Below are 25,266 nucleotides of genomic sequence, written 5' to 3' on the forward strand. Positions count from 1 at the left end.
ACTGACAGACAGACAGCCTTTATTTCAGCACGATACAAATTAAAGCTCTGCAGCTTGTGGGGTCGTGCAAAATAATAAGAATAAAATATATATACACCGTAAAATCCTCGCACCCTTGATCCTATTTTAAAATTCCATATACGTTAACTCCTTGAAGATATCGATTGAGCGGACTTTCTTTGCTAGATCCTTACAGTCCGTATCCGTGCAGTCCTTGTCCTGGGCAATGATAGCATTACACAGTATTGGGCCTCTATAAGCCATGGCATTTTTAGTATAATAAGTATTAAAGCGTGGCACTGTTAGCGTATCATGCGCACGCAGACAATTCCCTGGGGCATGCTTTGTTGCACATACCTAATAGCTTACGTATGGTAGGAATAAATGAATTAAAATCATCTTTTTGTGGTATATATTATCTCACTGTTTTAGTATATACTTAGACAACTATTCACCTCAGTGTCTGTGGCTAGCGGTGGATATCCTCCACTAGCCACCTCCACTTCGGTGAATAGTTGTTAAATATATAAGAACGTCTAATTTTGGAGCTGAGGCTGAACTCCGTTAAGTTTTTTTGGCAAATGGAGGCTGAAAGATAAAAACAAAAAATACAGCCTAAGTCCTACAGAAAATGAGATGTTCCACTATGTACCAGGTATGCAATAAGGAATCCGTTGTTAATGTTAAAATGTGCCCGTGTATCATTTGGGTTAATGGGACTGTATAGACTGAAGTTTTACATGTATTATTTTATCCGTATTTCTACTTTTACACAGGCAAGTAAAAACTAGCAATATAATGTTACGACATTAATTTATACTACGTTAATTTATTAACGTTAATTTATTTCCGATGTTAATTTATACTTTTCATTTTAAAAACGTTTGGTCAAAATATGTTTTAAACCGACTGTCAGCCCGGGTTATGTTATTAGTATGTTCTTAAATTTTAGTTAATCTCAGCCTCAGCGTTCTTATAAAAATAGAGTGTACAAAGATGTTTCACCAGCTCATGGAGACTTTCGTGCATTTTTTTCCTGCTCGGAAAAGATCTCGAGTTCGTCCCAACCTCTCTAAAGCCTGGAAAGGTCCGGTCTTATCTAATATTCACGGGAATATTGACTTCACTCTTTTTTTATTGTCGCATCCGTGCACATTGAAAACTTGTCTAAAGCACCAGCTCTGAAAATGCGAAACTGAGAGGCCACTTATACATCCAAATCCTATCGATGTATACTTTACATGATATCGAGGGAAGAAAGTGAAAAGCAGAGAGAGAAATAAAAAATACTTAATCCAGTCAACAATTCAAGCCGCTTATGCAATTTTTTAGGCCGTAGGCTCCCAGGAATACAACTATTCTTAAAGTGCTCCGCTCACGTGAGCCCCCTGGCCGTGTGGGAGATTGCCAAAATGATTATCTGAGTGGGGGTTTATTTTAGAAGCTATAAGATGTCATTTGGGGACAAAAGTGGCGCGATGAAAACAGCTTAACTACGATACGATACGATGAGATAACTTTATTTATACGAGGTAATTCCATCAGCTTTTTAAATTAATTATTATATGCTAACTGTCTATCTACCTAGCCATAATTATGAAAAAAAAAATTCAAAAAAAATGCTGCTTTTCTTGGAGGCCATGTTTTTACTCTTACTTGAAATTTACTTAAAACTGTGGAGACTCAATTAAGTCTATTATACACAACCAGAAAGTGCAATGCCAGAAATTCTCTGGCCAATCAGAAGAAGAAAACTCAAATTGTTCTGCATGTAGCTTTTTTCATAAGATCATACCGATTTCGCCTGTTAATTATTCGTACAGACCAAACCATCAACCCCCGACTTTCGAGGATGTGGTCGCAACGTCTTAACAAAGGAACATAGGATGTCAAAAACTGTTTAAGGGTTTCCTTGGACGTTGGGTAGGTGTTTATTTTAAAAATCACTTCACAGCCATTACGTTAAATTACACATCAATAAAAATGCTAAAAATATAATAGCATACCATAATAGATACTCATATTGATACTACAATAATACTAATATACATATCAATCTAATTTTGAAGGATAGTTATGATGATTATTTCTAATTATATATAATAAAATATATAGAATACTGTAACTTCACTGAAACAGTCTAGAACTTAATAAAAAATCCATAAAACGATATAATGCTAAAAATATAATAACATACAATAAAATACAATCATACCAATACTACAATAATATACTATTATACACTTTAAACTAATTTTGAAAGATAGTAATGATGATAAAATCTATATTTCTAACTATAAAAAAGTAAAATAGAATATTGAAAATTCACAAACGGTATGGACATCGTTTAGAAGACATGATTCACCCTCTCCTCCCAGGCGTTTTTCTCAAAACAGCAAACCAACCGAAAGAGACGATACTCTTCATTTACGATACAGCGTGGTTCTTCGAGAAAGGAGACTATCAACGGCAAAAATGATTAGTGGAGAAAGGAACTTTCCAAAGTCCCGTTCCAAAGAGGACAAGAGGAGTAACTATTGAGGTGCCCCCAAAATACCGGATGGAATTCCGGAAATTTTGTGATTTATTTATATATATCTAAGCGAGATTTTTTCTATTTTTCAAGCAAATTTTGAACGCACTGTTTGTATCTACTAACTACCGTCTATAACAATTCAAGATAAAGTGTCGAAAGCGGAGAGGAAGTAGCCTGTTTCAGGCGTTCAGATAAAAACCGAACGGCGCGAAGTAAATTGCAATGCGTGCGAATTACAAACTAAGGCGAGAAGCGGAATTAAACGAGAAGAGACTGCACGAGATAAAGGACAGTTGAAACGAATAGACAAGAAACGGTCAATAAACATTTAAGAAAAATAGCATGTCAGGTCAAAAATAGATATACAAATTTCGTTTTGAGATCCTCCTAGCACGTTCTTTAAAACAAATTTTGGCGCCATTTTTATGATAATAACATTTTCCCGCCAAACATGCAAAAAGCTAACAAAATGAAAGGAAAATTTTTTTTAAAGAGTGAGGAGTTTTATATTGTTGCAAAATTTGAAATTAGCTGTCTTAGAACTGTCAAAGTTATAATACTACGCCCAACACTTTTAACGACTTTTAGATGCCCACCATGAAACAGGTTACTGTTTCTCTCGACGAATACCTGCAGTGATTTTAAAGCAAAAACGTTATGAGCGCGCTACTGAGAGCTAACTGCCTATTATGGGAGATCATATGATGTGGCAAATTTAAACAGTCTGTGGTACTTACTAAGGTTGAAATTCTCTGTTCTCGTCAGCTTTTTTGTTATTTAAATTATACCTTTTCTTATGGAAGGACTGTTACCTTAAGGTAAATAGTGTCATCTACAATAAAGCGCCTTTGTCTCAGTGTGCTGCCAAATAAGGAATATCCAAACTTCCTTCCATAATTTTCGTCGGTCACAGGCCTCATATTCCACTCCCCGTCGTTTGTAGGGTCGGGTTTTATTGACCTAACAATGTTCTCCCTATCATTTAAATATTCTTGTTGATCAACCAACGTAAAATTAACTTTTCTGCGAAAAGGCCAGGGTAAAAGGGAATCGCATTCACCTTTCATAATAACAAAATATGCCGAGAGCTGGATAGCCGGTTCTGCAAGACCGGCAACAAACACTTTAACTATATACAAACGTATTTTAAATTTATAACCATATCTGCCACATGCTCCAGTATAGAACGGAGAGCTATCTATTTTGATTTCTTCGCCTGTTTCTGCCAGTCTCAATTGTTCATTGAAGCCGCTGATTTTCCACTCATGTTCTTCCAGACAATGCAAGCAGAGTATTTTTTCAAGACTATTTATCTTCTCTTCGTGTTTTTGTTTGGTTTCTTCAAACTTTTCTTGAGTATTACGCAATTATTCTCTGGCCTTAATAAAGTTGTCTTCTGTTTCATTTAACTTTTCCTGAGTATTACGCAATTCTTCTCTGGCCTTAATCAAGTTGTCTTCTGTTTCATTTAACTTTTCCTGAGTATTACGCAATTCTGTTCTGGCCTTAATCAAGTTGTCTTCTTTTCTATTCAACTTTACACAAGCCAGGTGAAGGTGCAGTCCAGTGCCAGATTCAAGATGAACTTCAACTTCTCTTCGCTGAAACTGGAGAATATAAAAAAACTGCTATTATCTTTAATTATTATGATGGTGAGGTATTCTGCAACTTAATTTGTTATGTCACTGATAGTAGCTAAAATGTTCAATTCCTCACTAGCTATAAGTATTCGGAAGAACGTCTGCCAGCAATACTAGCGATGGTGAGCAGTTGAATTCTGCCCATCGATACTTATTCAACAACACATCGCAACTTTTTTGCGTATGATCTGAGCCAATATTGTCGTTTTATCTGCATACTGATAGAAATCTAAATTTCATGCTATATATCAAACACGAGGAAGAGTGTTTCATCCGATTTGCAAACACCCAGAAGTGGGTTGGAAAACCGAGGAGCAGCCGTTGAAGCTAGTCTTTGGAAACAGGATGAGACACCCTAATTCGAAAGTTTTTAAAATAGTTTCTCAAGCTATTTATAATTCTTGGAGAAAATCAGAGCAAAGGTGCATGCACCAAATTTTATAATAATTAAGATCACATTTTTTTAACTTCACTGTCCTCAGTTTTCTCTTAAGGAATTATGAATGAGTTTTGAGAATTATCAACAACACGTCAATAAAATACTCGCCATCGATAAAAGATCTGAAAATTGCTGAGTCAACAAAACAAGAGGGTGTCCATTTGTCACATTATGCTTTTTAAAACAGCGTCTTCAATTATTTAGCCTTTCTCCAGTGACGATAGTTAATTTGGCTGATTTTGGAAGATGTTTTGGAATTTTCCTCCTTTCCTAGTCGAGTAAGTTTTATTGACTTCGTTGCTGCAAGACAGTCATTTTAAGTCTACACACTGAAGTTTGCTCCAGCGACAGCTGCATAAGAAGTCAAAACGGTCTCGCTCGTAATTGTATCCAAGCGTTCCCCCCTTTCGGCATTGATCCGCAACTCCCATGGAAGATTTAAATTCTGTTAAGTGAGACTTTTTGAAACGTCCTATCGATGTACGGCTTTTTCTCCCTGTTATCAGAAATTACCTTCTTGGTACAGCCCATCCGAGCATAAGGGCAGGAAATCACTGTCAACATACAGTCCTTCTCAAGGTGGGATAAGATCTAAAGAGAACGGTTAAAACAGTGAGGTATAATTAGACAGAAGTATTCCAATGTTACGTTTATTAGCTTGACTAGCCTGATACCACATAACTATCACACCAACTATTTTATATTTACTAGTAAGTACTGTTATAGTTCTGATGCTATTGCGGCTGATATCAATTAGGTATTACTCGGCAAAAAACTAAAATGGTGCACACACGTTTTAAAACCCGCCTCTGAATATATTATATGTTCGTGGCATTAACGAATTTGACAAATTGAAGTTCAAAATCAAACGCCAACTTTCAAAAACTAAGGCTACATTTTGACATTTTTGCATTATAAATGTGTTGTGAGTTTGAGTTATTATTACTGTCATTGTTGTTTGCTATTTTAATACTTTGATTTTAGTTACACCTCTATGTAAACTAGCCTTTTCTTGTTAGATGAACCTGGGTAATATTGGTTAAATATATAAATAAGTAAAACCTACCTCCTCTCTCGCGGTGATTGCTCCGCAGCTGTTTGGACATTTTAAGGGATATTTCTTACACTCTTGATGATGAGGCTTAAAAGTAGATACAATCGTTAGACCTCAGTGAATTGCATTAAGCCTTATATATATATATATTTTTTTGTAATTCTAGATACAGTCGAACCTGTATGAAGCGGTCACTCTCGCGGAATGATTCTTAATACAGGTTGCACAGAATACACGATAAAAGTGACATTTTATGTGACATTTGACAACTTTATACTTACTTTGTTAAGAAACTGCAGCGATAAAATGAAAAAGGCCGCTTAATGGAGGTGACCGTTTAATAGATGTCAAAATTACAGTTACTGTAAACAAGGGACGTAATTTTTGGGACTTTGACTACTGACCGATAAATGTTTGATACAGGTACGACTGTAATCTTAAGACACCATGGATTAACCGTGCCTTCGTATGGAAGGCGGAATGGTGCAAAATTCAAGGAATCAAAATCGCTTCCAACATCAACAACCAACCTGCAGTTCAACATTTTCTTTCTAGATCAACAATAAAATCCGTCCAACTTCAACGGCAAATACAATAACCAACATTTAAAACATAATGCAGCAACGAAAGTAAGTCAACACCAACAACAATTCCTCTCGTCTTCAACAACGAATCACCTCAAAACCAACATCGAACAGAGTCTCAACTTCAACAACACAAAATTCGTTCAACAATTTGGGGACGAGCGACTGGCTATGGTCAGGGGAGGTTGGGACCGAAAAAATTCATCGTACGGCATGCTGGGAAATAGAAGATGGCGGCCGGTGGAGCTGCCAGCCATTGCAAGATTTCATACCGTGGGGGTCTGGGTACAAGTCTGTGTATTATGGGATATGGGACTCATTACCCAGATAGCCAAAAAGAGCACACCGAACTTTACAACATCCTCAAGTTTGGTGTTAATCAAGCGAATATTAGGCGAGATACAGTCATTAAAAAACTTAAAAAATTTACTAAGAAATGTATGGAACGCCGGACAATTCATCCGTCACGTCCAGCGTTCCATACATTTCTTGGTCAAATTTGGAGTTTTTGAATGGCTGTATCTTGCCTCATATTCGCTTGATTAACACCAAACTTGAGGATGTTGTAAAGTTCGGTGTGCTATTTCTGGCTATGTGGGTGTTGAGTCCCATATCCCATAATACACAGACTCGTACCCAGAACCCCACGGTATGAAATCGGATGGGACTTGTTTTTTATAGATTTGGAACAGCTAGTCTTAGATTATGAGCATTTGAAAGCGTCAAACTTTACTACAAACTATTCCTTAGACGAAACTCTTCTGGAAAGGTCTGAAAATGCTGTGCAAGCTTTACGAAACGTGCTTCCTCTTGTCCATTATTCACATTCAGTTGCTGCTACATTGTCATAAATTGCACACAATCTCCAGCTAATGTACTTGGACTATATTCGTCATGGTGATTTTCCTTGTCGCTCGAGATGCTCTCAAGTAGCAGTTTTGTCATTTAATGTACCAGAAAGTGTTAATACGGGGCATCCAGGAAGACCCAAGTTTGATATACATGAGGAAACTCTAATTGAGCTGAGGTCACTGGGCTTTAACTGGAATGAAATTGCTCGAATGTTATTGGTATCACGCCGGACAATTCAGCGCAGAGTGGCTGAGTTTGGACTAGAGTATATATTTGTCAAAATTTGACGAAATTAGTGATGATGAGGTGGACCAAAAAGTTAGGAACCTTATGCAAGAACATGGCTGCTTTGTTGGATCATCCATGATTCGTGTATATTTTTGCTCTCGGGGAATCAGAATCCAGCGAGATCGCATTCGTAAGAGTCTTGCAAGAATTGATCCGAGAAATAGCACTATTTCTATTCTGTGTTTTTGTTAGCCGTAAATATTTAAGAGTATTTCATGTGTCTAATGTCTGCACTCTGCTTCTAGTGCTTTCCTGAGTGTTCTGTTGTGTTTACAAATACGCCGTTTAACTAAAATCATATTGTTTGTCTTATACTAAACAATTGTGTTCAACTCAACATGAAAATTGTACAAGAGGGTCCACAATATGCCCACAAACCCTGATTCCCACTTAAGTTTTTCTTGGACTCCTGAATTCTAAAATAGCTAAGAATTCCTGAATATCTAAAGTTGGATTTTAACATCCTGAATCTTGTCTCACCAGAAGCTTATATGTTGTAAAGTGAAGTAGGAATTAAGTAAAATCCCACATTTTACATTCCTAAAACCTATTGTGTACCCTCCAAGAACTTACAATTTTCATAATGTCAATTTAGCAGAAACAAACTTCAACCTTTGTCTTGTAAAATAAATGTTGCTCTGATTTTAATTTCAAATATTGAATTACAGGGGAAGGTTCCCATGGTTGCACTCCAAAATGATTGGGAGGTGCAAATTTGTGGTAAATAAATTATAATCCCCCAAACTCCCCCAGGCTTGAAGGAAAACCTGAAAAATCTCGTTACCAAAAGATTTAGATGAAAAAAATATCAAAATCAAATTTGGATCTGCAAAAAGTCAATGACAGATTAAGGGGGAAACAAAGATGACCCAAATTGTTGAACGAATTTTGTGTTGTTGAAGTTGAGACTCTGTTCGATGTTGGTTTTGAGGTGATTCGTTGTTGAAGACGAGAGGAATTGTTGTTGGTGTTGACTTATTTTCGTTGCTGGATTATGTTTTAAATGCTGGTTATTGTATTTGCCGTTGAAGTTGGACGGATTTTATTGTTGATCTAGAAAGAAAATGTTGAACTGCAGGTTGCTTGTTGATGTTGGAAGCGATTTTGATTCCTTGAATTTTGCACCATTCCGCCTTCCATTCCTTGGAGGCATTTAAAAGTGTATTAGTTCTATATTTCGCGTGGTACGATTTTTAAATTATTTTAAATTTGAATTCTTAATTAACATGTAGTTTAATTTATAATCAATGGTTTTGTCACCGATTATTTTACTTGTCTCAGTAGCATTTGATATGCTGGGGGTCTAACCAGCACCAAAGGGTCACCAAGACCCAATGTTGATTGACTGGACTGATTTAATATTTCCTTTTTATGGGCAAAATAGAAGCCACCATAATCAAAGAGAAAATACACTAATTTTATCGCGTTCTCTTGTCTACTTTTAATTTGCGTTCAACATAGAAAGAACGCACTCCTGATACAGATTGGAGTCGAGATTGTATAGGACACGTTGATTGAATGAATGGACCGGATCTTGAGACGCGTATCTGGCATCCCCCGCAGATTTTGCAGGAGCGGATAACATCATCACCAACTTGGCAAAGGAAAGAGAGGCTGGGATTGAGATCATCGAACGCACTTCCATGCAAGTCATGGTTGTTTAAGACACTAACACTCTACTTAGCTTTCATTTATCTTCAGTTAAAAATAAAACCATCACAAATAAAGATTTTTACCTCAGTTTCACATGCTGGATGTGGTGTGTTACAATAAGTGCAGGGAATGATCCTCCATTGGCATGTGGTTGTCACGTGCCCTCGTAGGTCTTTTCTTGCAATTGACACGTGACAGTTTTGGTTCGTACAAGAGACAACTTTGAGAGGACAAGACTCCAAATGGTCCTGTTGTTTGCAAGTAAAAGTTAAGTTAAAAAATAAATTTGTTTCTAAGGTAATGAGATCCGTTGAAAGTAAAACGGCCGGTTGAGCCACGGACGGCAACCGTAATTTGATTTTTTCCCTTTTTGGAGCGTTTTAACGCCATCATGTTTATAACGTCATGCCACAGTCATCAACAAGAGCTTTTCCTGTCCGTGGTAAGGAGCAAAGCCACGCCAAAAAAGGAAACATTCTACTTCCGGTTGCCGTCCGTGGCTCACGAACGTCTGTGCTTAAGCTCCCTCAAACTACAAATTTGTTATCAACAATCCTGTAATATAATAAGCCACTATACTACTTTTACTACATTATACTAGTTTGTGAGAAAACTGGAGATGTAAGGTAAATGAGGTTTTTCGGAAGAAACTGTTTTGTATGCCTGAGTCGGCTTCATGACACAAAGGGAAATCTACTAATTACATTTACTTAGACCCAAATTCCTCCTTTTTACCTCTGTTTACCGTCGATGCAGTGTCGGTCGGTTGGTCGGAATAAACAACTAGTTAAAAAAAAAAGAGTCGGGGAGGGCGTTGGGGTTGGGAAAAAGAGGAGATGAGACACCAGAAGAACGTAGTAACTTAACATCATCCATCATCTGGGGTTGGACAAAAAAATTTAAAACCAAGAAAGATTACAAAACGATTAATATCTTTTATTTTTGTTTGTTTGTTTGTTTTTTCCCAATCAATGAGAGAGATATCAATCAATGGGTCCAATGGGTCAATCAATGGGTCCAATCAATGAGAGAAGAGATCTGAGCCTCCTGAAATCATGTTTAAAGCTTTGCATAACGCCGAGACCTGGCCAGATTATCTTAAAATAATAAAAAAGGAATGCCTCAAGGAACTGCGCTCAAGCAATTCAATTAGATTAGTGGTCCCGGTAAACTAGTGGTGGACAGTAAACTGAGTAAAACGGCCGGAGATGGGCTTGTAAAAAGAATTTCTAAAAACCAGCTTGTTACCATAACAATTTTAGTCCTCCAGGACTGACGCGGATTATTTCAACTAAGATAATAAAGTGAAATTTTCACTTTCTCCTTATGGCTAAGTTTCCTGAGACATGGAGTTACCGATCGAGTATTCAAGGTTATTATCAGAGAACAATGGTGGCCCACACAGTGTGCCCCCACTAAAGATGTCATCATCAAAAAATTGTTGCAAATGTTTAAAGGCTGCTGCAAGAAAAATTTTAAACGGACATGGAGTTAAGACTTACGTCTTTTGACCTTAGTTCGCCAGTCCACTGACAACCTTCACTTGGACATTTGATGGTGAAAGAGAGAATCCTTCTTTGCGTTGCTTTGTCTGGGAAGATGTCCTACATAAAAGAAAATTTAATTCAATTTGGGTGTGAATATAACTCTTGATTCTGATTTATAAACGGATAAAAATAGATAGGAGCTGGAAAGTGTAAGAAACAGTTGAGTTATTATCAGCTAAAACAGCATGTTTCACAGCTTGTTTGTTTGTTTTTTCTCGTAGTTTCAGCACATATTCATTTGTTTAATGCCTTAAACCAACTTTGAACATGCAAACTGACTCCATCCACACTTATGTTTTCATAAACACAAAAGAAAAAATTTATATTAATACTGTTTTCACTCATTTATATTCAAACCGCAAAGAAACAGTCACCTTTCCTTGAAAATTATGGCAGTAGCATTAAAACGCCCTACCGAATTACTTGTAATTTGGTGATCGTCATTATTAATAACATTTCACTGGCACAGGACACTTACTTTCTCTCGTACTAGGTTGTTTCGGTCCACAGGACAACTAAGTTGTTGTCGACCTTGCTCCTGTCTGTTTTGTAAAATAATACCATCAAACAAATATTAATACCGGTAAACAGACCATGAATAGAATACTAGTCATCACTACTCCTGATCAGAGATAATAATAATAATAATAATTAATATTTGTATGGCGCAAATTAGCATGTGTATATGATCAAATGCGCCTAACAAATTGTATATGCAAAAAATAAAAAATAAAAAATAATTAATTAAAAATAGTTATTTACAATTCTAACAGTCCTTACATCGTATTGTAAGCAACTCTAAATAAAAATGTCTTCAATTTGGACTTAAAACGTGTGAGATCATCCTCGTCCCTTATTGCGCTCGGCAGTTTATTCCAGAGTGATGGTGCAGCAGCAGTAAAAGCCCTGTCACCGAGTGTCTTCTTCGTTTTCGTGGATGGTGGTACTAATAAAAGTTCAGAATTTGAGCGAAGACCATACGTGGAAAAATTCCTAACATTAACGAGATTACAAATGTAGTCAGGTGCTTGGCCATGTATGGCTTTAAAAGTAATTATTAAAATCTTAAAATCAATTCTAAATTTGACTGGTAGCCAATGTAAAGAAAATAACACGGGAGTAACATGGCTAAAGCGTGGAGTTGAACAAATCAGCCTGGCAGCTGCATTTTGCACGCGTTGCAGCTTATTAATATGAGTGGTCGGTAAACCATAGAGGAGACTATTACAATAATCAACGCGTCCCATTATGAAGGCATGCACTAGCACCTTGGTAGACTCCATCGTAAGAAACTTCCTGATGCGTCTTATATTATGCAGATGGTAGAAAGCAGCTTTACATGTGTTAGTAATGTGCGTCACTAAACTGAGGTTGGTGTCAAACCAAGTTCCAAGGTTTCTTGCAGAAATAACAGGAGCCGCGCTGACACCACCGACCGATAATTTCTCGATATGAACTTTGCTAAGCTGTTGTCGTGTACCAATTATTAAGAATTCAGTTTTGTCGTCATTCAACTTTAACTTGTCAGTAGTCATCCATGCTCTGATTGCCTTTATGCAGAGTTCCATTGCTTCAATTTCTTCAGATTGGCTTGATGAGGTGTCAGGCTTGAATGACAAGTAGAGTTGTGTGTCATCTGCGTATGCGTGTGCTACAGGGAGATGATCTTTTATCACCTCGAACAACTTGCTAGAATAGATGGTAAATAGCAGGGGTCCCAAACATGAGCCTTGAGGGACACCATGTGGTAACTTGATACTGTCAGAGAGACAGCCCCCTGAAAACACGCGTTGAGATCGGTTGGAAAGGTACGATTCAAACCACTTCAGAGCCGTTCCTGTGATGCCAAGACTTGAATGTAGGCGATGAAGTAAGATTTTGTGGTCTTCCGTGTCAAAAGCCGCACTGAGATTTAGAAGAACTAAAAGTGTCACATGCTGGCGGTTCATATTCATTAGTATGTCATTTTGGACCCTTAGGAGTGCAGTCTCAGTACTGTGGAATTTTTTATATGCAGACTGAAAAAGGGGAAACAGGCCAAAATTCATCATGTGATTACACGTCTGATCAAATACAGCGCGTTCTGTCAGTTTTGATAGAAATTGAAGATTACTAACAGGTCGTAGGTTCTTGAACACCGGATCAAGACCAGCCTTCTTTAGAAGGGGGTTTACAAGGGCTACCTTCCACTCGGCAGGGAAGTAGCCCGAGGACAGCGATGAATTAACTATGCGTGTGATGACAGGGAGGAGCACGTCGAGACAACCAACAACCAGTGAGGTTGGCATAGGATCCAGGGGGCAAGTCTTCTTCGCTGACTTCTGAATGAGAGCACATACATCACTCTCGGTGAGAGGGTGGAAGACACTGAATGTACTACCATCTCCCACTTCAGAGTCAATGGGTACTGCAGCATCCACATCGGTCGCATCGATATCTGCACGAATTCTGGTGATCTTACGTACAAAAAAGACATTGATGTCATTAGCCAGGACCATTTTATTATGATATTTAGGAAAAGATAATTCATCCTTTCTTGACAGGAGTTTCTTGGTAGCTTGAAATAGCCTTCCTTGATCAGCACTATTCTCATCAATAAAGTTAGTGTAAAACGCTTGTCTAGCCTGATTCATGAGATGAGTCACGTGGTTTTTCCTAGACTTAAAGATATTAAGATCAGACAGCAATTTAGATTTTCTCCACCTTCGCTCAGCTTTCCGTCGTAGTCGTTTAGCGTTATCTATGTCAGCGTTGTACCAAGGCACCCTCGGCCTAGCCCTCAAAGTCTTTTTCTTTAATGGCGCATAACGATTGATCATTCTGGACAAAATACTGTTATAGTTACGTAAAAGGGCGTCAACTCCCTCCGGGGTGAGATGAGATGATTCTTCAGATTGATCTTGGCATAATCCATAGGCAGCTAAGTCATCTTTTAGTGAATCAAGGTCCACTGATTTGAGCTCCCTGTAAGTGACCACATTAGTAGTCACAGCTGGTTTATCATGAAGTAGCTTGCAGAGGAGCGATGCATGATCCGAAATAAAACGATCAATTTGTGGTGGATCCTGGACGATTTGATCGGAGTGTCGTGTGAGAATGAGGTCCAGTGTGTGCCCGTGAACATGAGTTGGCTGGGTGACGTGCTGCCGAAGACCAACAGACTCCAAGAGATCGAGCAGCTTGAGAGAGCCAGGGTTATAAACAACATCAACGTGGATATTGAAGTCACCGGTAATCAATAGCTGCTCCTTTGACAATAGGATGGATTCAAGATAATTCGAGAACTCCGAGAAGAAGTCATTGGTTGAGACTCTGTGATCATCAGAGTATGGCGGACGATAAATAATAACAAGACGAAGATTGCGCAGAGGTGATGACGTAACAATCCACTCGGAGAATTCAAACGAGGCCTTTTCACCTGCATCAACTTTCTTAATGCCCAGTGTACTCCGATATACTAGTCCGGTTCCACCACCACGACGTCCAAAACGGGGATGATCTATAAACTTGTACCCATCAGGGCACAACTCCATTCGTACAGCCACGTCATCTGCAGTCAGCCACGTCTCAGTAATCGCAAAAAGATCAGCTTTGCAATCGCATATATAGTCCAAGATTTCAGCACTCTTGTTTTTAACCGAACGAGCATTGAACGTGCATAATGTCATTGGCTGTTTATGGTAAACACTCAAAGACGATCCGGTAGGACAATTGAAATTTCCAGGATTGCGAGAAGGCCTTGTCAATTGGGCTCTGTGTTGGTGGTCACTGCGTGATGAAACAATTACAGGTATTCTATCACCAGTGGGACCAGGATTCAACTTAAACACAAGATCTCCAATTAACAGAGCATGGAATGTCGCTGTTGTATTCGAATAATAGGCACACGGACGTTAATGCCTTTTGATCTTGTATTGCCTATGTGATGAAGGACGAGCAGTCATGCACGGAAAGGCAAGCGTCTCATTGGTCGGTGTGATTGTAGCATTCCATGACCAGGAAGACTACCGGTGAAATTGCTGCTGTTGTTAACATAGCCAACAATGATTTTCATGGAACCCAGAGAGAACGATGGCAAAACATCGTGAACTGGCTTTCCTGACACAAATATCTGATTTCCCCGCTCTAAAGGGCTCCTGGACATCAACAGAGATGTTAAAACTGATCTGCCATTTTCGCAGTCCTGAAATAGACATCCCAAAAAAAGAAAATACGGTAGAATAGCGTAGGTCAAGAAGGCGCGTCCAACCCTCATTACATACTACACACATACTCGCGAGAACTCGCGCGGAAATTGCCTTGTACCGCGTGATATCAATCACCTATTAATAACCGATTGATTTCGATTGAAATTGGTAATCGATAACAATCAAACTCCCAGAAAAAATTTTATTATCGATTGTTGTCCCTTAAGATAATGGATAATAATCGACAGTAATCGATAACAATTACTAATCCCAAGGGGTATTCGTTTCAAACATATTAGATGGCATTACTATCTAGTAAGCAATACGAGACCCGCGTTCAAATGGTGAAACATTTTATTATTTCAGCATGTAGTCCTGCCGGAGTCTAGCCACGTCCAGGAAGAATGTTCATCAGGAGATCCTCTAGTCTTGGTTTGGGGTTTTAAAATATTTTAACTTGTCCATTCATCCCAGTGCTGTCGATAGCATTTTGCATCTCCTTTATGGCATTCTCGCGTGGATGAAAGTCCAACTCGATCCTGTATGTGCAGGGACATTGTAGCCCTTGTTCTTGTTGTTTTAGTATCAGCTTGTTGATATTTGCATTGCATATCCACGATTGAATGACTCAATAAAACCATAGAAAATATATCGTGTCAATCTTTAACTTGTAGAAATTGACCAAAATTGTTTCCGATAAAAATCGATGGTGATCGATAATAATCGATAATCAATCCTTATCGATTTCCAACTCTCAACTTTTTTCTTTATCGATTCCTATCGAGTACATGGTATCGGAAATCGTTCGTGGCCTTGTTAAATGTTTTTCAAGCTGAAAATCACTAAAATATTGAAATCAGGTTGGAGGGGACTGGAAAAGAAAGAGTTGCCATGGGAACCGAATTTGTATAGCCGTAGGTGTATTGCCTTTAGAACTATTAGCCTGCCAGGTTTCAATGGTCTCTGCTGTAAAGTGACTGAGATAGCTCTATTTATATACTTGATGTTATATTGAGTTGAGAATATGACGTCATCAGTCATCTCATTTACATATTTTACATATTTTTCAAACTTAAATATCTCTGGAACCAATGCAGATATTTAGAAACGGTAAACGGCGTTTTTAATCTTTCCTAGAATTCTATGTGATAAACCTTAAAATTCAAGAGGTAAAAATTTGATCATAGTAGCACTTTAACAGGCTTGATACTAAAAGTTGAAGAGACTGTGTCTTCTATCTTTATAGCTCCAAGCATAGCTCTGAACAAGTTAAATATGACGCATTTCTGAGTATCTGAAAATATGCCTGCAACAAATTGCTGTTGATTTCTGTAACATCGCAGTAGACCCGTTCAGAAAATTATCCGGTTCATCGGATTACTCGCCGTCTCGGCTAAGACTGCCTAGCAAGTCTAATAGCGTGACTTACCTCGTCTAAATATCAATTTAGCATGGTAAAAATAAGTCCCTTGTTAACTAGAAATAACTGTTTCTTTAGATATCTGTCATTTCAAAAAATGATGACGTATTTTCTGTTGAAGAACCTCGTCTTTTTCGGGCAGTTTGGACAGCTTGTTTCAACAGGAAGTTTACTCAGCTCAAGAGGCTTGCTCGCAGTGCACGTTGGGATACATTCGGTTCATTAAAAAGTTCCGTCTTGTGTTCGATTATCAAACACAATGGTAGAGTCAATAAACGGTTGAATTCGAATTTGCGAGATTGAACTGAAATTTGTTCGACTTTGCGTTCGTTGTTCTTCTTATCGACTAACAAATACCAAGGAGCGCTCGCTCGCCAACAGCGTGAATGGCTGAGAATATTTTGTGTAATCAATGTACAATTCCGAGAAATAATTGCGTTTCATGATCAGTGCCCGAGTCTCAGGAGGGTAAGAGCCTCCTAGTCTATCACAGGCTTTCACTTATATCGTTACGCTTAAGCATATTTGATGTAGAACAGTTCCAACAAATTTTCTTCTCCTAACAAACGCTTTCTTCCCGCAAAAGTCGAGCCTTATAACATAATTTAACAATTTTGGAAACCTTACCTCACGAAGTGTCGGTCAAGGCACTGCCTGCAAAATCTATGGCCGCATACTCCCGTTTGGACCGCCTCTTTTAAAGGTAACTGACAGATTGGACAATGCCATTCGTCTTCTACAACAACTACAAAATCCTCATCGTATCCACCAAAAGAAGAATTTGCTTGAGCTTCCGCCATAATCTTACGCAGCGTCGTTGGGTGGGGAGAAATACCAAAGTTTCACTTCGTTTCGGATCAGTTATGGATGACCTGGAATTGTTTATTTTGTCAGAACGGTCAGCTTTAAGCACAGATTAAATTCTCGTGTACGCATTACCTGCGTGTTTCCTTTCTGTGCATGCACGAACGGAGGATAGCCTGCCTGGAGACGTCTTCTGCACTCGAGTGCAATAACGAAAATAGGAAAGAAAACAGCCTGAGTCGTCTGCACGCAGGCTAAAAGGAGGACAGCCAGAAGAAAAGAAAGGAAAAAAAGACAAAATGAACCTGGGTTTTAACCAAATACTCAGGTGAGGACAAAGCTGGCTGTCCACCTTGGCTCGCTGCCGAGGGAGAGCAGGAGCTCTGTGATTGGTTGGTAAAACCAAAACCAACCGTGACTTGCTCGCAGTCATGCAAGTGAATCAGCTGTATATCACGTGAAAAAATACTCCACGATTGTGGAGTTTTCTGCAGCGTGTCCCCGGGGGGAGGGAGAGGGAGTTACGCCTCGGAATTTTCGGAAGAGGTATGCCGCCTGGTTCTTCAAATCCTGACCCTGTTTCAGACCAAAACATGCATTTTTCGATTCCACACCTGTTTTCAGACGTGGCCTCTAAAATCCAAACCCGTTTTCAAACCTGGCTTATGAAAGTTGTATTTGGTTTGCGAATCCATTACCTTGTCCAAGTCAAGCGGTTAAAATATTGTTTAAGCATTTTATCAATTTAGTAGTATAATAAACGTTACGGTTACAAAATTTTCCCATTGGCTTTGTTGTAGCGTAATTAAGCTTCGCATCACTGCCGAGGTCAAGAAGTAGTAAAATTCACCCGAAAATTCAGCTTGAATGATTCTCTTTCTGTACAATTCATTTTGAGTTGAAAAGGGGAATACGTTTATACGCTCTTGTGGTTCCCTTGAAAACCATACCCGATTTAAGACCATAATGGTCAAAACCTTTTCCCCTTTTCTGAACAAAACACACTTCAAAAACCGATAAACCATACCCTTTGGGGCTTCAGACAGGCAGCCTTTGTTTAAGCTCGAGAAAAATTAAAGCTCTGCAGTTTGTGGGGTCGTGCAAAATAATAAGAGTAAAAAATTTATACACAGTAAAATCCTCGCACCCTTGATCCTATTTTAAAATTCCCTATACATAATTAAATTCCGCACTTCAAAAATTGGCTTAAAAGTTAACTCCTTGAAGATATCGATTGAGCGGATTTTCTTTGCCAGGTCCTTACAGTTCGTATCCGCGCAGTCCTTGTCCTGGGCAATGATAGCATTACACAGTATTGGGCCTCTATAAGCCATGGCATTTTTAGCATAATAAGTGTTAAAGCGTGGCACTGTTAGCGTATCATGCGCTCGCAGACAATGTCCTGGGGCATGCTTTGTTGCACATACCTAATAGCTTACGTAGGGAAGTACCCCATTCCCCACCCACACCCACACCCCCACCCCCCTCCCCCCCGTTCCCCGCGAGCGTGTCCCTAGCCTGCATAACAGGACCTAACAGGCGCTTATTGAGCCGAGCGGGAAGAGCGAGACATTTAGCGCGAGGCGCGACTCGCGAGCGCGGAGCGCGAAACAAGTCTCGTCTCGCGCTTCGCGCTTAATGTCTCGCTTTTCCCGCACAGCTCAATAAGCGCCCGTTACGCAGGCTAGCGGATATTTACTACTATCCACTACTAGCTACCTCCACTTTGGTGAATAGTTGTTAAATATGTATTCATTCTCTTTGTTTTGTAGCATGAAGCTACATCAAAATGTAGACAAAGTCACAAAGTTTCAAAAGCAACCAATCGTTGGCGCTGGCTCTGATTTGAAGATTAAATTTTATTTAAAAAAGAGGAACGTAAGGAAATAACTAGCCGGGATAAAAAACCATCTTCTCTTGCCAGGAATCGACTGTGGGACCGTAAGTGTGATGTACCAAAACACCATCAAGAGTACAAATGTTTCTTTAAGAGTGCTCCGCTCACGAGAGTCCTCTGACCCTGTGGGAGATCGCCAAAATAATTATCTGAGTGACGGTTTCTTCAGAACCTCCAAGATGTTTTTTGGGGATGAAAGTGGTGCGACTCAAGTCTCAAGTTCAAGTTTCTTTATTTCCACATACTTGTTTACAACATTAATGGAAACAGTTCGACTGTTTTACCTGACCAAAATGTCTAATGCCAGAAATTCTCTGGTCAATCAGAAGAGGTAAATTCAAATGGTTCTGCACACCGATTTCGCCCGTTAATTATTCGTATAGACCAATTAAACTATCCGCCCTGACTTCGAGGATATGGCCGCAATGCATCAGTAAATTCCAGCTGTGCCCATCCCCACTCCCCTCGGGCAATAGTGGGGCTTTTCCCACACTGTCCACCCCTGGGGACGTGCATTAGCCTTCCACCCAATTACCCCGGAACATTTGTCAATCTCACTTTTCTCACCTTACAGAATTGTCGCTTCTTTTAATGACTAATTCATTACCAAATACGGTAAGTTGCGTCTAGATAGGACATAAATGAGACACTAGTACTGCAGAATTACCTTTCTTGCAATACTGCGGGAAACAAGACCAAGCTAGAACAAAATTTTGCCTGATTTAGCTTACATTTTATTGAAAGTCCCCAGGGGCATTTGAACGACTAGTTTGTCCCAGCCGTGGGGCACTGATTTGCCAGTTTATTAAAAAAAAAAAAAAACTAATTCCCGCGGCTCGGCCGGTGGTAAGGGGGGTGGGGGTGGGCACTGTTGAACTTGCCTGATGCACAACGTCTTAACAAGAGAGCATACGATGATGAATTACGTAATGATTATAATCAGTCAATAAAAACCTATGAAAGCATATTATGATAACTAAGGATTTGGAAAAACATTTCAGAATAAAAAGTAGCGATAGTAAAACATGACGTTTCGGCGACGACATGTCACCATTATCAAATGTAAATTATAATAAGATCGGCAACGTGATATATACAACGTTATATATATTATTTGAGGAGCACAAGTATTCCGTCATCGGCAAACATCTTAAGGACCAACACGATCAAACACCAAACAATCTTCACGAGCAGTTTGCCATCCTAAAGAAATGCCGCGGGAAATTCGAGTGCCTTATTTACGAGATGCTTCTAATAAGGAAAATGAGACCGACTCTTAACACTCAAAAAGACTCCATACCAGCAAAACTGTTCATTTAATTCTGCACATTCTTTTGTTTTACTCCATCTCGTTTTATTGTAATGTAATTTCACACCTTCCTTTCTTTATATAACGTTGCCGATCTTATTATAATTTACATTTGATAATGCGTCGCCGAAACGTCATGTTTTAATATCGCTACTTTTTATTCTGAAAAGCATATTATGCTAAAGATATAATGACATACGACAATACATAATCATTCTAAGACTACAATAATACTAATATACACATCAATCTAATTCTGAAGGATAGTAATGATGATAGTATTTCTAACTATAAAAAATACAATCGAAAATTAAAGTTAATTGCCGATGTTTCGGCGTCATTGTGACACCATTTTCCAGGCAAAGTGGATAAATTAATCTTCGCATTAATTTATCCACTTTTCCTTGAAAGTGGCGTCACAATTTTCGCTTGCTTATGTTTCAAGAAATCATTATTGATAAAAAATACAATATATAAAATATTGAAACTTCACAAACAGTTTAGAAATCAGTCCTTAAAAAAAATCCATGAAACGATATAAGGCTAAAAATATAATAACAAGCAATAAAGTATAATCATATAAGTTGATTACTACAGTAATACTAATACACATCAAATTCTGAAGGATAGTAATGATGATAGAAATCGTTTAGAAGACATGACTCACCCCTTCCTTCCTGGCGTTTTTCTCAAAACAGCAAACCAACGGAAATAGGCAATGCTCTTCATTTACGATACAGCGTGGTTCTTCGAGAAAGGAGACTGTCAACGGGAAAAATGACTATGAAGTTAGGAACTTCCCAACGTTCCGTTCCAAAGGGGACAGTGGCGAGAACCTTGATGATGTGCTCCGAAAATTCCGGATGGAATTCTGGAAATTTTGTGACACTGAGTGATTAATTTATATCCAAGCGAGATTTTCGTTTGATTGGATAGACATATTTCAAACTTGTTTTTTGACTTGTTGTTTTGTTTATTTCACCACACACGTTACAAAAAAAGCAACATTAGAGTACAAAGAAATATATATTACAGAGAAAGTGGTGAGGAAGCCTTAGCAGAAACCATAGGCCGCTTATCAATAAGGCTTCCTCATTACAGAGTTGTTACATATAATTACAGTTGAAACGAATAGACAGGAAACGATCAATAAATATTTGAGAAAAAATAGCATGCCAGGTCAAAAATAGATATACAAATCTGGTTTTGAGATTCTTATACCACTTTCTTTAAGAAACCATCATTGGATAGCACAAAAACAAATTTTGACGCCATTTTTATGATTATAGCATTTTCCCGCCAAATTACAAAAAGCTAACAAAGTTAAGGAAAAAAAATATTCTAAAGAGTGAGGAGTTTTATATTATTGCAAAATTTCAAATCAGCTGCCTTAGAACTCTCAAAGTTATAATACTATGGCCCAACACTTTTAAGGACTTTTAGATGCCCACCATGAAACATTTACTGTTTCTCTCGACGAATACCTGCAGTGAACTTAAAGCAAAAACATGTTATGAGCGCGCAAGTGAGAGCTAACTGCCCATTACAGGAAATCATTTGATGTGGCAAATTTAAACAGTCTTCGGTAATGTATTTACTCAGGTTGAAATTCTCTGTTCTCGTCAGCTTTTTTTTTTTTATTTAAATTATACCTCTTTTTATGGAAGGACTGTTACCTGAAGGAAAATTGTGTCATCTACAATGAAGCGCCTTTCTCTCAGTGTGGATTCAAATAATGAAAATCCGAACTTCCTTCCATTATTTTCGTTGGTCACAGGCCTCTTATTCCACTCCTCATCTTTTGTAGGGTCGGGTGTTATTGACATGACAATGTTCTTTCTATCAATCCATTTAAATATTCTTGTTGATCAACCAACGTATATTTAACTTTTCTGCGAAAAGGCCAGGGTAAAATGGAATCGTATTCACCTTTCATAATAACAAAATATACCGAGAGACAAATAATAGAGCCAAAGCCGCCTTCTAGAGTCAAGCGTATTTTAAATCTATACCTATATCTGCCAAATGCACCCGTGTAGAACGGAGCACTATCTATTTTGATTTCTTTGTCCGTTTCTGCCTGTCTCATTTTTTCATTGAAGCCGCTGATCTTCCACGTATGTTCTTCCAGATGATGCAAGAGTTTATTTTCAATACTATTTATCTTCTCTTCGTGTTTTAGTTTGGTCTCTTCAAACTTTTCTTGAGTATTACGTAATTCTTCTCTGGCCTTAATCAAGTTGTCTTCTGTTTCATTCAACTTTACACAAGCCAAGTCAAGGTGCAGTCTCGTGCCAGATTCAAGATGAACTTCAACTTCTCTTCGCTGAAACTGGAGAATAAAAAACCCTGCTACCATCTTATGATGGTGGGTATTCTGCAAATTAATTTGTTACGTCACTGACAGTAGCTAAAATGTTCCTTCTCCTCACTAGCTATAAGTATTCGTGGGAACGTCTGCAAGCAATACGAGCGATAGTAGGTACTTGAATTCTGCCCATCGATACTTATTCAACACATCGCCGGCAACTGTTTTTGCCATTGTCGTTTCACCCGGAAGACCCAATTTAGAATTGACAAAATGGCGGCCGTTCTACAGACAAATGCCAGGTTTCTGGTATTTTCAACTTAAAATTCTATTAGGTCTGCCTCTGAATATATATGTTCGTGACATTGACGAATTTGACAAATTCAAAACCAAACGCCAACTTTTAAGAAGGCTAAATTCTGACATTTTAATAAATTATATTGTAAATGTGTTGTGAGCTTGTGACAGTGTTATTACTATCATTGTTAGAACACTGAGTTATACTTAGATAGTTCTACTTCAGTATAACGTTTCCTAGCTTGACTGATACCACAAAACTAACACCATCTAGTACATTTTTGGGTTCTTACGCCAGTGTGGCTGATATAAATTAGTGATTACTCAAAAAATAAAACGGTTCACACACGTTTTATACCCAGCCTCTGAATATATGATATGTTCGCGACATTAACGAATTTGGCAAATTGAAGTTCAAAATCAAACGCCAACTTTTAAAAAGGCTAAATTCTGAAATTTTAATAAATTATATTGTAAATATGTGTTGTGAGCTTGTGTTATTACTGTCATCGTTGTTTGCTACTTTGATACTCAGTAGGTAGCTTTTACTAATAGAATTAATAAAAAAAATCCTGGACAAATATTAGTTAAATAAATAAAACCTACCTCCTCTCTCGCGATGATTTCTCCGCAGCTGTTTGGACAATGTAAGGGATACTTCTTACACTCTTTACAATGAACCTTAAGATATAAAATATTAAAGGCACGATGGATGAACCGTGGTGCCTTGGTGAAGGTTGTTTGTTCTATTTCGCGTGGTAGACTTTTTAATTAAGTTCTTAATTAGCATGTAGCTTAATTTAGTAATCAATGGTTTTCTCACCGATTATTTTATTTGGCTCAGTAACAGTCGATGCTGGGGTCTAACCAACACCAAAAGACCCAATGTTGGAATGAAGATTGATTGATTGATTGATTGATTGATTGATCGATTGATTGATTGATTGAGTGAGTGATGATTGATTGATTGATTGATTGTTTGATTGAGTGAGTGATGATTGATTGATTGATTGATTGATTGATTGATTGAGTGAGTGACTGATTGATTGATTGATTGATTGATTGATTGATTGATTGATTGAACTGAATTAATGTTTCTTGTATATGGACAAAATAGAAGCCACTGTAATCAAAGAGAAAATACAGCAATAGTCTAATTCTATTGTGTTCTTTTGTCTACTTTTAATTTGCGTTCGAAGTAGAAAGAACGCACTCCTATTACTGATTGGAGTCGAGATTGAATGGGACAACGTTGATTGAATGAATGGATCTTAGGACACATATCTGGCATCCCCGCAGATTTTGCAGGGACGCATGACATCATCACCAACTTGGCAAAGGGGAGAGAGCGATCATCGAAAGCACTCCCAAGTCATGGTTAAGTAAGACACTTACACTCTAGTTAGTTTTCATTCATCTTCAGTTAAAAAGTATGACACCATCACAAATAAAGATTTTTACCTCAGTTTGACATGATGGATGTGGCGTGTTACAATAAGTGCAGGGAATGATCCTCCATTGGCACGTGGTGGTCTCGTGCTCTTGTAGGTCTTTTCTTGCAATTGACACGTGACAGTTTTGGTTTGTACAGGAGACAACTTTTAGAGGACAAGACTCCAAATGGTCCATTTGTCAATAAAGCAAGTAAAAAATAGAATTTAAATAGAAAATTATTTCCTGAGGTACTGAGATCCGTAATACGACCGGGTGCTCGTGATCACAATACGGTAGCTGATAATGAAAGACATGTTACGCTGTCAAAGTACAAACTTGTTATCAACAATCCCGTTATATAATAGGCCACTATACTATTTTTACTATACTATACTATACTATACTATACTATACTATACTATACTATACTATACTATACTATACTATACTATACTATACTATACTATACTATACTATACTATACTATACTATACTATATTTCGAGTAAACTGGAAATTCAGGGTAAATTAATGAGGTTCGATATAACCAAACCCTACTGTGTTTGGCCGGAAGAAACTGATTGGCACAAAGGGGAATCAACTCAGACAAAAAAAAAACTCAGACCAAAATTCCCCCTTTTTGCCTCTGTTTACCGTCGATGCAGTTTCAAAAGTAAAAAAAAAAATTAAAAAACAAGAGAGGTGAGTAAGGGGTTAGGGTTGGGAGAAAGGAGAGGTGAGAAACCAGAAGAACGCAGTAACTCAACATCATCCATCATCTGGAGCCGGCGGACAAAAAAATTTAAAACCTAGAAAGATTACAAAGTGATTAATATCATTCCAGGCTTAAAATATCCGAAATAGTAATCGGAAGGTCTTAGGTTCGACTCCTGATAGGATCACTCGGATTTCCGAGTATGCCTGTATCACTTACTGAATAATACATCAATCTCAATATCTTCCTTGTTGTTGTTGTTGTTTTTTGTTTGTACGTTTGTTTCTTTCCAGCTTGCTACCA

General features: G+C 38.2%; 1 protein-coding gene, 1 long non-coding RNA gene and 1 pseudogene across 9 annotated transcripts in view; all 3 read right to left on the reverse strand.

Moving 5' to 3' along the window:
* LOC146467480 (TNF receptor-associated factor 6-like) overlaps positions 1-25,266 on the reverse strand; it is a 36,110-nt gene that overhangs the window by 8,528 nt on the left and 2,316 nt on the right. The window contains exons 1-5 of one of the 7 annotated variants that reach the window (XM_085125772.1): positions 16,828-17,116; positions 11,084-11,135; positions 10,549-10,650; positions 9,130-9,294; positions 5,682-5,756 (exon numbers count right to left, since the gene is read on the reverse strand). In XM_085125772.1, coding sequence (XP_084981898.1) covers positions 5,682-5,756; positions 9,130-9,294; positions 10,549-10,650; positions 11,084-11,135; positions 16,828-17,000 — 567 coding nt within the window. In that variant the 5' untranslated portion in view covers positions 17,001-17,116. Of the gene's footprint in view, positions 1-5,681; positions 5,757-9,129; positions 9,295-10,548; positions 10,651-11,071; positions 11,136-16,827; positions 17,117-25,266 lie in introns of those variants that run through there. The other 6 variants (XM_085125766.1, XM_085125770.1, XM_085125767.1 and 3 more) reach the window with 6 other exon arrangements.
* Positions 1,900-22,740, reverse strand: LOC146467481 (TNF receptor-associated factor 3-like; annotated as a pseudogene). Its single transcript, XR_014867709.1, has 2 exons — positions 21,676-22,740; positions 1,900-3,146 (listed from the first exon to the last, which is right to left on the reverse strand). The product of XR_014867709.1 is annotated as a TNF receptor-associated factor 3-like (transcript).
* LOC146467482 (uncharacterized) lies at positions 1,900-24,408 on the reverse strand. Its single transcript, XR_014867710.1, has 4 exons — positions 24,277-24,408; positions 23,422-23,496; positions 5,129-5,206; positions 1,900-4,143 (listed from the first exon to the last, which is right to left on the reverse strand). It is a non-coding gene; the product is annotated as an uncharacterized LOC146467482 (long non-coding RNA).

The sequence above is a fragment of the Pavona decussata genome, unplaced genomic scaffold, assembly GCF_977016875.1.
Source record: "Pavona decussata unplaced genomic scaffold, jaPavDecu1.1 SCAFFOLD_135, whole genome shotgun sequence".
Classification (NCBI taxonomy): Eukaryota; Metazoa; Cnidaria; class Anthozoa; order Scleractinia; family Agariciidae; genus Pavona; species Pavona decussata.